This window comes from Microtus pennsylvanicus, chromosome 8 (assembly GCF_037038515.1).
Source record: "Microtus pennsylvanicus isolate mMicPen1 chromosome 8, mMicPen1.hap1, whole genome shotgun sequence".
Classification (NCBI taxonomy): domain Eukaryota; kingdom Metazoa; phylum Chordata; class Mammalia; order Rodentia; family Cricetidae; genus Microtus; species Microtus pennsylvanicus.
In genome coordinates, this window is record NC_134586.1 from 334285 (window position 1) to 348944 (window position 14660).

General features: G+C 37.3%; 3 protein-coding genes across 3 annotated transcripts in view; all 3 read right to left on the bottom strand.

Annotated features, from left to right (window-relative positions):
• The window catches only part of LOC142855783 (uncharacterized), a 237274-nt gene that overhangs the window by 186627 nt on the left and 35987 nt on the right, over positions 1–14660 (bottom strand). The gene's annotated exons all lie outside the window — the stretch shown is intronic.
• LOC142855678 (olfactory receptor 4C12-like) lies at positions 556–1536 on the bottom strand. The gene has a single exon (XM_075982129.1). The coding sequence runs from the start codon at positions 1534–1536 to the stop codon at positions 556–558; it is 981 nt and encodes a 326-aa protein (XP_075838244.1).
• LOC142855679 (olfactory receptor 4C45-like) lies at positions 13240–14184 on the bottom strand. Its single transcript, XM_075982130.1, has one exon. The coding sequence runs from the start codon at positions 14179–14181 to the stop codon at positions 13240–13242; it is 942 nt and encodes a 313-aa protein (XP_075838245.1). The 5' UTR covers positions 14182–14184.

Consider the following 14660-nt stretch of genomic DNA (forward strand, 5'->3'; position numbering starts at 1 on the left):
ACCCTCAGGCTCAGTTAACCTGCACTCACACCAAGTCCAGCTCTATTGTTTTGCCCGGGTGAGGTGCAGGATCTATTCTCCAGATTGCTACACTTGGTGAGGGGCATGACAAGCTAGCTCTTCTCTTCTCTTCTCATGTCCCCAAGGTCAGCTCTCCCACGTGTGGAGGTGGCAAGGAGTGTTTTTGCTATGAAAGACATAACCTAAGATTATTTAATAATGTGATATTTTAATAGGCAAGTATATTAATTCTCAAAGTGTATATATAGGGAATTTCCTTGGTTAAACCCATAAAAACCTACCACAAATTAAGATATGTCTGTCAACAACAGCCCTTGAGCCTCAGACTACTAGAGTTGTGTCCTTAGCCCATACACTTGAACAAGAACCTTAACCAACTCTCAGAGCAGACTGAAGTTTGGCAAGCAAATGAATAATGAATAAATCTAAGTGGGATATTTTTATAATCATAATTTAATGTTCAATTATTCCTCAGAATGTTTGACATATTATAGTGACACACTTTAACATATGGTGCTCACCAAACTCAGAATCTTAAGAGTAATTTTTCTCTATACCATTTGAAAGATGATTTATGTTATGTGATTCTTTTTCCATTGAAGTCAACTTTTGACCCAGAATTTCTTCATAGCATTTTTTTACCTCAGCATTTCTGAGGGTATAAATTAAGGGGTTTAACATAGGAGCTATCATTGTATAAAATACAGCTACAGCTTTATCAATAGAGAAGGTTGTTACTGGGCGCAGATACACAAATATGCAAGGCACGAAGAATAAGATGACCACAGTGATATGAGAGACCCAGGTGGAGAGGGCTTTGCGCCTTCTCTCCTTGCTGTGAGATTTCAGAGCATTTAAGATGACTATATAAGAGATAATCAGAAGTACAAAGTTTAGTAGACAGATGAAGCCACTGTTGGCAGCAACAAAGAGACCCAGAGTATGTGTGTCCATGCAGACAAGTTTCAACAATGGGGTCAGATCACACATAAAGTGGTCTATGACATTGGGGCCACAGAAAGGCAGCCAAACCGTGAAGAGGATCTGAATGGTTACATGAATAAAACCTCCAGCCCAGGCTACTCCCACCAAGAGGCCACACACAAATCTGTTCATGATGATTGCGTAGTGCAGGGGTTTACAAATGGCCACATAGAGATCATAAGCCATCACTGAGAGAAGAATGATCTCAGCAGCACTGAAAAAATGCTCAGCAAAGACTTGAGTCATACATCCACTGAAAGAAATGGTTTTCCTCACAGAGAAAGAGTCAGCCAGCATCTTAGGAGTCATGGATGAGGAGCAGCAGCCATCAATCAGAGACAGGAAAGAGAGAAAGAAGTACATCGGAGATTCCAGGGCCCTGCTGCTGCTGACAGTGACGATGATAAGCATGTTGCCAACCAGGGTGAGGAGATAAACAATGAAAACCACAACAAATGAAAATATCTGAAGCTGCATATTTTGAGTCAAGCCGATAAGGATGAATTCAGTTATATTATTCATCTTCTCCATCAATTCAAAGGAAGTGACAAGTGAAAGTTCTAAAAATAAATGAGACACAAGACTTAAACTCTGACTGAGTTCTTGCTTTTGGTTTCTTTTGGCCCCATACCATCCTACATTTGAAAAACCACTAAATGAACTCAGTGGGTAATAAAAAATTTATAAAGTTGGGAGGGAGCCTGTTGAGGAGGATATGGGAAGGAGATAAATATGAACATATTTAATTGTATACAAGTATAAAATTCTGAAGAATAAAAACTTAAAGTAAGTACTATGTCATAACAACTGTTTCTTTTTTTACGTTACACATGTAACAGTGAAAATGTTTATTTTATTTATAATTTCTTCAGGTGTTTTCAATTTTTTAAGTTTAGTCAAAAATGTTATTTTATTTATTTATTTTTTTTTGGAAAAAAAATTTTCTGCCTCCTCCCATCCTCCGATTTCCCTCCCCTTCCTCCCACTCCACTCCCCCTCCCCCCACTCCTTTCCTCCTCCCTCTCCAGACTGAAGAGCAGTCAGGTGGAAAGTCCAAGGTCCTCCCCCCTCCATCTAGGTCTAGGAAGGTGAGCATCCAAACTGGCTAGGCTCCCACAAAGCCAGAACATGAAGTAGGACCAAACCCCAGTGCCATTGTCTTTGGCTTCTCATCAGTCCTCATTGTTCAGAGAGTCCGGTTTTATCCCATGCTTTTTCAGTTCTAGTCCAGATAAAAAAGGTTATTTTTAAAGTCAACCAAGAACACTGTGATTCATAAAGTTTTAATAGCCAATCTATGGTCTGGATTGGCTACAATCCATGTAGCACATAAAATCTACACAAAAACCCATGTGTCTTAGCTGAAAGTTTGTAAACATACCATTTTTCTAGTTTTATGTTCTATAAAAGAATCAAGGACACACAGATACTTTCATGGGCCTTCTTTTTCCTACCTTTCCTGTCTGGGAGCTTCTTAGTTTCTTCAGTATGTAAGTTCAGAGGTTGTGATAAATGTCCATTACAGCAGCTGTCACACAGTCTCATGCTCAACTCTCAACACTCAACAGTAGGGTTCTTAATGGCAAAGGTCCTGCTTACTGCAGTGTAGTTTCTCTTATTTTCGTTATAGTCCCAGTACTGGCAAAAACATGAATGCTCAAAGGATTTACTGAAAGAAAGGGAAAGAAAAGGGGCAAATGAGAAAGAAAGTGGGAAAGAGAAAAGAAAATTTTAAATGATTTAAGAAAAAGAATGATCAACTATCTTAAAACTCCAGGTGTTTATTTTGGAGTACTGATTTTATTATTAATAACTACATAATATTTTATATTTCAGTTTTAGACCTAAAGAGAAAATATACTTAAACTTAGAATTAAAATTGTGTTTAATTTACTATTTTATTTGTTGCATAATTTTCTAGTTCTCATTGCAGTATTAATAAAGAAAACTTTTTTTTCTAAAATAGTCTCTGAACATGCCTAAAAGAGAAAGAATATGAATGAAAGCAGGGGCTAGTCATGGGATTAATCCTCGATTTTCTGAAAAAGACAGAAAACCCTGTCTCGAAAAACCAAAAATAAAAACAAAAAAAAAACAAAAAAAAAAACAAAAGAATGAATTTCAAAAGGGAAGTTCATCTTGTTAAAAGGAAGAACAAAAACATCCTTCACAACAAAACATATTTGATTGTTTTTCTTAGTTACGTTGAAGTTATGCATTTCTGGATTCATTTGTTAAAGTCATATGCCAATCCATAGATAAAGCCTTTCTTCCACCTTGGAAGAAACATTAAACCAAGTTTATTAAACAGATAAATGCTTAGTTTGTGTTTGTAACTACAGAGCTGGCCTAGAATCTGTAAAATACTTGAAGATAATGCAAGTAATGTGTATGGATAGGGGAACGGAAAAACAGAACAAATGAGAACAAGAAAGAAGAAAGAAAATAGGGAAATAAAAAACTGATAGGAAACAAGAAAAAATAAAGAGGAAAATTTGGAGATAATGGACATAGAATTATCTGATAATTATAGCCCTTAGGATTAACAACTGTTGGTAGAGGCTGCTTGTTCGTTCCCGGTCACCCAGATCTGAAATAATCACACAGAAATTATATTAATTACAATACTGCTTGGTCAAGCACTTAAGCATATTGTTAGTTAGATCTTATATCTTAAATTATCCCATTTCCATTGTTTTGTATTTTACCACGGGGCTTGTTGTTTATCAGTAAACTGGGCATCTGTCTCCACAGCAACATGGTGTCTCTCTGACTCCACCTATTTTCTCCCAGTATTCAGTATAGTTTTCCTGCCTAACTCAATTCTGCCCTGCCTCAGGCCCAAGAACTTCTTTATTCATTAATCAACAAAAACAATACATATACAAAAGGTCTTCCCACACCCAACAAGAACAGAAGAAAACACCGACAAACAAATATCTTTGGTCATTCTTACAGACTATCAAGGGAGAGGGCTCAGTTCGCATGATTCCATACAAAGTTGAAAACTATACCCTTACCATAAATGCAACAATACTTAAAATAGACTCTTTCAGAATTTGCCTCATTGAAAAATTTGTGCAACCAGAACAATTGTCATGTTAATTTACTATTAAAAACAGTGTTTATGTAAAAGAAAATCATAAAATATAATTTAAAAATAAGAAAAAGAAAATCATAAAATATAATTTAAAAATAAGAAAAGAAAATCCATGTTTATCCTACTTACCAATATTTAGGTTACCTGCAGATCTGAGATTTCTCATTTCAGCTAATGATGCACTGTCCCAAAGAGTAGATATGCTGATACTGTGTTTAAATACAAGTTTTTCATTTTTTATTTCTTGAGATTATAACTTATTTATATTTTTCCTCCCTTTCCTCACTCCAAATCCTCCCATAAATCCCCACCCCACCCTCCTTCAAATTCTTGGCCTCTGATGTTGAAAACACAGGAATGGTTCCTGCAGCACTGATTCACCTAGTTCTCTGTGAGACTTAGAGAAATCATAAGGTTTACTAGTTTTCATCCAGTGCTTTGCCCAATACTGGCAATCTGGACACTAGGAACTAGGTCATCATAAAAAAAAAAGCAAGCAAGATGGATTTCCAGGTACCAGCATCTGAGAAAGCATTCCCTAGGTGTGAACCCTCCTGCAGCCAATGTTTACAAGCATTCACTTAGAATCTTGGAGCATGGATGGGAAGCTCCGAGTGGCATAGTTGGTCCTTGAGCGTCAGACTTCTTCCTCTCAGATTCCAGTTGCAACTGTGGAGTGTGACTGAGAGGAAAGACACTACCTTTGATGAGGACTCTGCCCAGAAATCCTAGTATCTTGCACTTTCAGGCTAAATTCTTAGAATATAAATGCATGAACTTGATAATAGCAGTAACTCCACCCTGTGCCATTTTCACAAGGGAAGGACAATTAATTTTAAAAGCCATTGCCAAAATGTCAAGCACTAATCACATCATCTTACTATCCTTCTTAAGGTGAATAAGACAGGTTAGAAATTCATCTACAGCACTGAGCTAATCATCAACCTGAAAACAGAGTCTGAAGAATTTACCTCTCAAGTTATTCTTTAGTGAGTGTTATTTAAATAGCTAAAAGTGACTGTGGTGTGAGTAACCAACTGCTCTTTGGTTAAAGCCCAGGCTTACTCCTCAGGGAAGAATGGGGATCAAGGATTGGTATTGTGAGCCTGGGTAAGAGCCCAGATCTTAAGAGGTAGCATGCCCAGGTGAGAAACTTATAAAAAAGGCATAAACAAAATGACAGTAGCAAACTGTCTAAATACCTAAATACTCATAGACAAAAGTGGTTCCCAGTCTCAATCAGAGGAACTTCACCTTACAATGAATGGTAGAGAATGCAGTCACCCATGACTGCTCAAGACACAGAGTAAGTGACAAATATGTTTAGTCAAACACAAAACAGGCATTAATATCACCCCTATAAGGCTCAGAAAACATTGCAGAAAAGGTGAAGTTTTTAAGAGTTGGAAGACAGGGTAAAGAGGCACAAAATACCATTACCTAGAATCCATACAATTGCAATTATTAACTCACACTAAATGTAGCTACCTGTACTGGGCCCACACAAGACTATGCCTAACAATAGTCAAGAAAGGGGGAGATCACAGGCTCTAATTTTTTAAAAGATTTAATTTTATTTGTGTGTGTGCCTGCCTAGTTTAGGTGTAATCACACCTATGCAGGTGCCTGTAGTAGCCCAACCAATGATGATTCCCAAGGCACTAGGGTTATAAGCAGCTATAAGTTGCCTGATTTGAGAGCCACAAACTGGACTCAGGTACCCTGCAAAAACAGAAAGTGTTCTTAACCTATGAATCATCTCTTCAACTCCTAAGCCTTTATTTGTTCTTTGGCAATTTCATATATTTTATTATATCCATTCCCCTCCCCCCAACTTCTTCCTGGTTCTCCCTACTTTTTTACTCACTTAATTTTAAGAGTCCAACTCATTCTCTCTCCCTTCCTCCCTCTCGCTCTCTCTCTCCCTTCCTCTCTCTCTCTCTCCTCTCTCTCTCTCTCTCTCTCTCTCTCTCTCTCTCTCTCTCTCTCTCTCTCTCAAGCAAATAAACAAAAAAAAAATGTAATTTGGTTCGTATTGGTCCCTAGCATGGGTCCTTCCCTAGTGTAGTCCTTATAGCAGGTGTCACTCCATTGAAGAAAACTGACTTTCCTTTACCCAGCAGCAATCAAATACCAGTAGCTTTTTAGAGAGGATTGAGGCTTCATAGCCATCTCTCCCTGCCCATGCTGGGATTTTGTCTAGCATAAGCGTATGTGCAGATGTTATGAGCATGCTGACACAATCTCTGTGAGTTGTGCATCTACCTTTTCCTGTCTGGAAAACACTACCTTCTTGAGGTTATTGGCCACCTTGAACTCTAACAATTTTTCCACCCCTTCTTCTACACAGGTATCTGTTTAAGTCTTGAACCAAACCAATGTCTCATAGCAATGAACACTTGCGAGTAAAGATGTATGGACTAAAAGGTATACTGCATGACTCACTGGGCCATACTACAGCTTCTGCACTGCAATTTTTTTGTTTGTTTGATTGATTTGTTGGTTGGTTGGTTTGGGTTTCTCTTTTAAATTTTGTTTTGTTTGGGGGATGAAGTTTGCAAGGGCAGAGGGCAAATGCAAAGGAGCCAGAGGTAAATAGGTTCAGAATGCATGATGTGACATCTACAAAGAATCTATAAAACGTTTTTAAAAATTATTTGGAATCCTGTTAGAGATTATACTGGTTTAAGAAAGTAGAAGCAGTAGACTTTCCTCTAGGGTCCATAACCTTACCAGCCATGGGTAGTTGTCCAGGATAATAGTGCCAAGCTTTAAATCTTTCCTAATGAGTGGGTCTTAAGTTGAATTAGGCAACTGTTGGTTATATGCCAAAACAATAATGCCATTATTACATCAAATGAAATATCTTGGCAGGCTGATCATACTTTTCTCTTACAGTATCTTGCATAGTAACTTCAAACACTGAGAGCCAGTCCCCAGGGAGGGGACTTCTGTTCCTGTTCTAGCATGAGTCCTCCAAGTCCTGTGTCCAAAGTATGTGGTGCTTTCAGCAATGGGGTCTTCCCTTCAAGTCATTTGAGGAACAACAGCAATACAGCAATAACTTGTATTATTTGGGAAATCTATTCTTTTCCCTGACCAACAACTCAAGGAGAAGTTCCTCATACCTGTCACTGGCACTAGAGCTTTTGTTAAATTGTCTGTGGTCCCTGGAGAGGGCACATAGTTTCAATCTAACTACATAGGTATGCGTGTGCATAATAATATATGTTTTTTAAGTAACTAGAAAATAATTTGTTTCCTATGGCTTTTCACACAACCTTAATGTTATTTACCCTTCCCTCTACCTCTCACTATGCATTGTCCTCTTTTCCCCTTCCCACTTAAGTCACCAACTCCATTTTTCCCTTCATAATACATAACTCAAATCCCCTTCTCTAAAGTTCCTTCTCTCCCTCTTCTGCATGATCCCTTTTGACTTCCCTGGTTTCTTCTTATACTCCAGTCTATACAGTCATATCTAAAGATTCAGAGCTAAGATACACAAAGAAGAGAAGAGACCATGTGATATTGACTTTCTGAGTCAGGATTATCTCACTTGATATGATATTTTCTAGTTTCATATGTTTACCTACAAATTCCATTATTGCATTTTTCTTTAAAGATGAATAGAATTAAATTGTGCATATGTGAATAAAATTTATTACCAATCCAAGAGTTGAAGAAAATTTAGATTGTTTCCATTTTCTAGTTAAATAAACAAAACAGCAATGAACAAGGCTGAACAGATATCTGTGAAAATGGGCTATTGAGTTCTTTGGATATATGCCAAAGAGTGGTATAGCTAAGTCACATGGTAGATATACTTTTAAATGTTTTCTTTTTCTTTTTTTTTTTTTTTTTGGTTTTTCGAGACAGAGTTTCTCTGTGGCTTTGGAGCCTGACATGGAACTAGCTCTTGTAGACCAGGCTGGCCTCAAACTCACAGAGATCTGCCTGCCTCTGCTTCCCGAGTGAGTGCTGGGATTAAAAGTGTGCGCCACCACAACCCGGCTTACTTTTAAATTTTTAAAGATATTCCCCACCAATTTCTAATTGACTTCAGAAGTTTTTAATTCCACCAACAGCTAATGGGTGTTCACCATTTTTTCATATCCTTGCCAGCATTTTTCAGATGTTCTTATTTTCTTATTGAAAATAAAGTTGTCCTTATACAGATATTCTGATCACATATTTTACTCCCAGATCCTCCCCCACTTTCCTACCCTTCCAATATCATACCTTCTTTCTTTCAAGAAAACAAATAGGTAAATAAAGAAAAACAATGATTAAGAAAAGAACTAACAAACAAAAATAGTTAATAAAGAGAAAAGGAATCAGAAACACAAGAAGTGTGTACAGAGGCAAACACATATAAAGACGTAATTTTGAAAGCAATTATATACAAGCAAATGTCAATAAAGGTTAATAAAATAATGCCCCCCAAAAGCAAAATGAAATAAAAATAATCTCCAAAAATACCATTGAGTTCATTGTCTACTGCTGAGCATGGAATCTTCTTTCAAACGTGTTTTGTGTACTCAGTGGGAATCCCATGAAATAACTAATATTTCATGAGCAGTTATTATTTGGAAATATCTTCTAGGTAGTGAATGGGAGCTCATACCGACTTCCCCATCTGAGTGCTGAGATTCTGTCTGGTTTGTACTTGTGTTGGACCTGTGTGTATTATCACAGTCTCTGTGTGTTCGTATGTTATATGCACTATTATATCTGAAAATACACTGCTTCTTTGATATTATTCAACCCTTTAACTCTAACAATCTTCCTGCCCTTGTGTAATGTAGTTCTCTGAATCCTAAAGACATCACATTTAGGACTGGGTGTTCTAAGGTCTCTCATTCTCTGTATGTTGCTCAATTGTTGGCCTCTGTGTTAATTACCACCTATTGCAGGAGGAAACTTCTCTTATGACAGGTGAGGCACAAATCTATAGTTATATCAGAATATCATTTGGAATTATTTTTGTTTCTATGTTCCTTCAGTAGAGCAATAGTGTTGGTTCCCTCTAGACTGATGGAGTCCTGAAATTTGTATAGCAAACTACGGCTTCTGAGAGCAGCGTTATCTACTTTTTAAGTTGTTTAAAAGTTATGTTACTTGTATGTATTATTTCAAGACTGATAATTTGGTATTGGATAATGAATTGTTGTGCTCTCACCTGGAGAATACCATTTCTCCTGTTTTAAGTATTTCTTCATTGCCTGTTGTTTTTTGTATAGGGCTGGGTCCTCTGGGCCTTCCCCTGTCCACATGAATTTGTCTATTGATATTGACCTTGTTCAGCACATTACTAGGCAGTCATGTCGGTGACCCTTCATTATTGTTCTTTCTTTGGTTCTTACTAATCTTTCTGTTCACTAATCATTACATAGATTGAACAATTTGTATTTATTTAGGAATATATATGTACATGTATGTGTTTATATATGAATGTATGTATGTAACAGCAATTAATAACAAAAAAAGAGGTTGTGAGTTTGAAAGAGAGAAGGGAGATTATATGGGAGGGTTTAAAGTGATAAAAGGAAAGGAGGAAATGGTATAGTTATGATCTCAAATAATAAAATGAGTAATTTTTTTAAAAAGCAAACAAAAATGAAAATAAAATTAAGAAAAAAATAAAATAATAGTGGCTTTGACCCAGGTATATACTTGTCCCTTTTATTTAGTTCATAAAGTCATAGGTTTCCTATCATTTTTCCTCATTCTTAGTGTCTGTTTATCCCTCCCCACCTCTCCTACTTTCCCTCATCCCTGCTCCAATCCCCATTTAAACATTTCAGTTCCTACTATGTGTACCCATGCTTTCACATAATATGTGTTTTGTGTATCCTCCTCGCCAAGCCCCTTTCTTTTTCACACCTTGTCTGATTCCTCTCTTGCTCAGGGCCCTAAACGGATTATAACAGAAATATGAAAATTTAAAGCTAGGATCCACATAGAAGATAGAACATATCAAATTTGTCATTCTGGACTTGGGTTACCTACCTCAGTCTAGATTCATCCATTTCTATAAAAATTGTTTAGTTTCATCTTTTCATCATGGAATAAAATTCTAATATATATTTATTTACCAATCAATAAACACATTGGAGAATTCCATTTCTTAGCAATGTACAGATATCTCTGTTGTAGGTTAGAGTCCTTTGAGTAAATGTCCAGGAGTTCATATTGTTCTAGTTTTATCTTTTTTTTTACAAACCCTAAATGATTTCTATAGTGCCTATATTAGTTTACCATTCCACCGAGGTGAATAAGGGATCCCTTTAATCTGGATCCTGGTCAACATTAATTGTCATTTATCTCATAGAAATTGAAAGTAGAGTAAAGGTCACGGCAGGTTAGAAAGGGTGAGTAAGAGGAGGAACAGAGAGATCTGGGTTAAAAATAATTCCAAAATATGTTTCAATAGAAGAAATACATTCTAAACAGACTAAGGTCATCACAGTTTATAATAACTTATTTCATATATTACAAAAAACTAGATCAGAATTCTAAGCACCAAAAATTGAGGAATCTATAATGCCATAGAAATTCTTATCATACTGATATGATCATACCTATTATAAAATGTGTTATTACATTGCATCTACTGCATTAATATGTAAATTATCCATACTCTAATTCTGGTGCAGAGTATAATTGACTATGTCAATTTAAATTACTTGTGGAAAAGAAACCTACATAAAATGTCACAGAAAATCACTAGATTTCTTTAACCAATGTTTGACCTTATTTGACTAAGAAGATTCATAACAACCTTCTTGACTTCTTTTTTTTTAGGTTTCTATTATCTCTGCTTTATTTATTTATTTATTTTTATTTTTATTAATTTATTTATTAAAGATTTCTGCCTCCTCCCCGCCACCACCTCCCATTTCCCTCCCCCTCTCCCAATCAAGTCCCCCTCCCTCGTCACCCCTAAGACCAATCAGGGTTCCCTGCCCTGTGGGAAGTCCAAGGACCACCCACCTCCATCCAGGTCTAGTAAGGTGAGCATCCAAACTGCCTAGGTTCCCACAAAGCCAGTACGTGCAGTAGGATCAAAAACCCATTGCCATTGTTCTTGAGTTCTCAGTAGTCCTCATTGTCCGCTATGTTCAGCGAGTCCAGTTTTATACCATGCCAGACCCAGGCCAGCTGGCCTTGGTGAGTTCCTGATAGAACATCCCATTGACTCAGTGTGTGGGTGCACCCCTCGCTGTCCTGAGTTCCTTGCTCGTGCTCTCTCTCCTTCTGCTCCTGATTTGGAGCTTGAGATTTCAGTCCGGTGTTCCAATGTGGGTCTCTGTCTCTGTCTCCTTTCATTGCCTGATAGAGGTTAATATTCAGGAGGATGCCTATATGTTTTTCTTTGGGTTCACCTTCTTATTATTTAGCTTCTCTAGGATCATGAATTATAGGCTCATTGTCCTTTATGGTTAGAAACCAAATATGAGTGAGTACATCCCATATTCCTCTTTTTGGGTCTGGCTTACCTCACTCAGAATAGTGTTTTCTATTTCCGTCCATTTGCAAGCAAAATTCAAGAAGTCCTTGTTTTTTACTGCTGAGTAGTACTCTGATATGTATATATTCCATACTTTCTTCATCCATTCTTCCATTGAAGGGCATCTAGGTTGTTTCCAGGTTCTGGCTATTACAAACAATGCTGCTATGAACATAATTGAACAAATGCTTTTGCAATATGATAGGGCATCTCTTGGGTATATTCCCAAGAGTGGTATTGCTGGGAACAGGGGTAGGTTGATCCCGAATTTCCTGAGAAACCGCCACACTGCTTTTCAAAGTGGTTGCACAAGTTTGCATTCCCACCAGCAATGGATGAGTGTACCCCTTTCTCCACAAACTTTCCAGCAAAGGCTATCATTGGTGTTTTTGATTTTAGCCATTCTGACAGGTGTAAGATGGTATCTTAAAGTTGTCTTGATTTGCATTTCCCTGATCACTAAGGAAGTTGAGCATGACCTTAAGTGTCTTTTGGCCATTTTAACTTCTTCTGTTGAGAATTCATTTTTGAGAATAAAAATTAAAGGATTCGGGCTGGAGAGATGGCTCAGTGGTTAATAGCATTGCCGGCTCTTCCAAAGGTCATCAGTTTAATTCCCAGCAACCACATGGTGGCTCACAACCATCTGTAATGAGGTTTGGTGCCCTCTTCTGGCCTACAGACAGAATATTGTATACATAATAAATAAATGAATATTTTAAAAAATTTAAAGGATTCAACAGAGTTATCACTAGTATGGAAAACACACTCACAACTTTGTCAATGGGAAAGGAGGTCACTGGTCTTGCAAACAAATATGAGCAAAGTATAAAGAATAAGACAACAACAGAGACATGATAAACGCAGGTAGAGAGGGTTTTGTGATGCCCTTCAGAACTGTAATTCCTCAAAAAATGAACAAGGAATGAAGATTGACCACAGAAGACACAATAAGCATACAAAAAGTGAGTAAATACAGTGACCCACTATAGGCAGCAGTCAGTGGTCCAAGGAAGTTTCAGGGCAGGCCAATTCCTGAAGTGGCATAAAATCACATATAAAGTGATCAATAACATTTGGGCCAAAAATAGTAACTGAGCCAGGAATAAAATCTGTATTTATCCATGGATGATGTGATATAAGGGAAATAGTCAAGCACAGAAAGCCAAATGCTGGAAGTTCTTGCTCGAATGCAAAAGCCATAAAGTTTTATCCCATTAGAGTTGAGAGCAGAATAGTGCTCATAGATACTAGGAGAACAGAAAACAAAGGAATATTGTAAGGTTGGATAACAGAAACCAAACTACATGTATATCAGAGGAAGACATACTAAACACTGGGCTGAACATGGTTCACAACAATTTATTATATGTTTTATAAAGAACTAGAGAGGAGTTTAAAGATTTACAGCACAAAGAAGCCGTGGTCATCGAATGGGATAGAAATGTTTATCACCATAATTTCACATATATTTTATCTACATGGATTGTCACACTGAACTCCATTCAGAGATATAATTACTATTCAATGAAAATTTGGTGCAGATAGGATATAATTCATTGTCATCATTTTAATCATTTAAGAAGGAGAGCAAGTGTCCATAAAACAGCTCTAGATATTTTTAAACACACAAATCCCCAGATTTATGCATCTCCAGCTTTACACATTTACCCCAGAGCTTCTTCATAGCCTTTTTAATCTCCTCATTTCTGAGGGTATAGATTAAAGGGTTCAACAAAGGTGTCACCAGGGTACAAAATACAGTCACGGCTTTGTCAGTGGGGAAGGACGTCATAGGCCTTAGGTACAGGTATGAACAAGGTACAAAGAATAAGACAACGACAGTTACATGAGAAGCACAGGTAGACAGGGCCTTGCGACGACCTTCTGAACTGTGATTCCTCAGGGAGTGAAGGATGGCTATATAGGAAGCAACCAGCATAGAGAAAATGAGCAAACAGAGTGACCCACTGTTGGCAGCAATCAGGGGCCCAAGAGTGTGAGTGTCAGTGCAGGCCAACTCGAGGAGTGGTATTAAATCACACATAAAGTGGTCAATGATATTTGGGCCACAGAATGGTAATTGGGCCATAAATAAAATCTGTATTCCTCCATGGATGAATCCCAGGATTACAGCAGCCCTCACCAGGAATATACACACAGGTCGGCTCATGATGGTTATGTAATGCAAAGGCTTACAAATGGCTACATAGCAATCATAGGCCATGAAAATTAGCAAGATGATTTTAGCTGCAGCAAAAAAATGCTCAGCAAAAAGCTGAGTCATGCAGCCATTGAAGAATATGCTGCTCTTCTCAGAGATCAGGTCATAAATCATTTTAGGTGCTATAGAAGAAGAGTAGAAACCATCTATGATGGACAAGTAGGACAGAAAAAAGTACATGGGAGTAGCCAGGGCCGGGCTGATGAAGATGGTGACTGAGATGAGCGTGTTACCTGGCAGTGTAATCACATAGATTACTAAGCACACAATAAATAAGAGTTTCTGCAGATCTGGATCTTGAGTCAAGCCCAGGAGGACGAATTCTGTGACATTGTTCATCCTTTCTTTGGTTTAGTACAGGCTGTGGCCATATGGTCATCTGAAAAAAAGATAGTGTCCCATTAATGTTATTGTAAAACTAAACTGAAATACTTTGTTATCTCATTGTTGTAACTGCTGAAATAGAAAAGCTACATTTACTTTTATACTTAATATCACTTTGCAGAGAATTTTGAAGATGGGAAATAGGTTAGCTTACTACTAATACTTTATTATAACACCACAACCAAACAAAATCTTATTATGCTTGCTGGCTGAAGGTTAGGTGTCAACCTTAAAAAAATAACCCTAGGAATAATCTCAAACTTGACTTTCTTCACTATTTTTTTTCTTGTGGGAAAATATGAATCTCAAGTTATTTGAAACTACATTTGCACATGATTGTGAATGTTAAAATCTAGGAACACACTGTGCATGAAATTTATTGGGACACTAAAGAACAAACACCTCAATGGATGTAAGACACCTGTATGATTCCT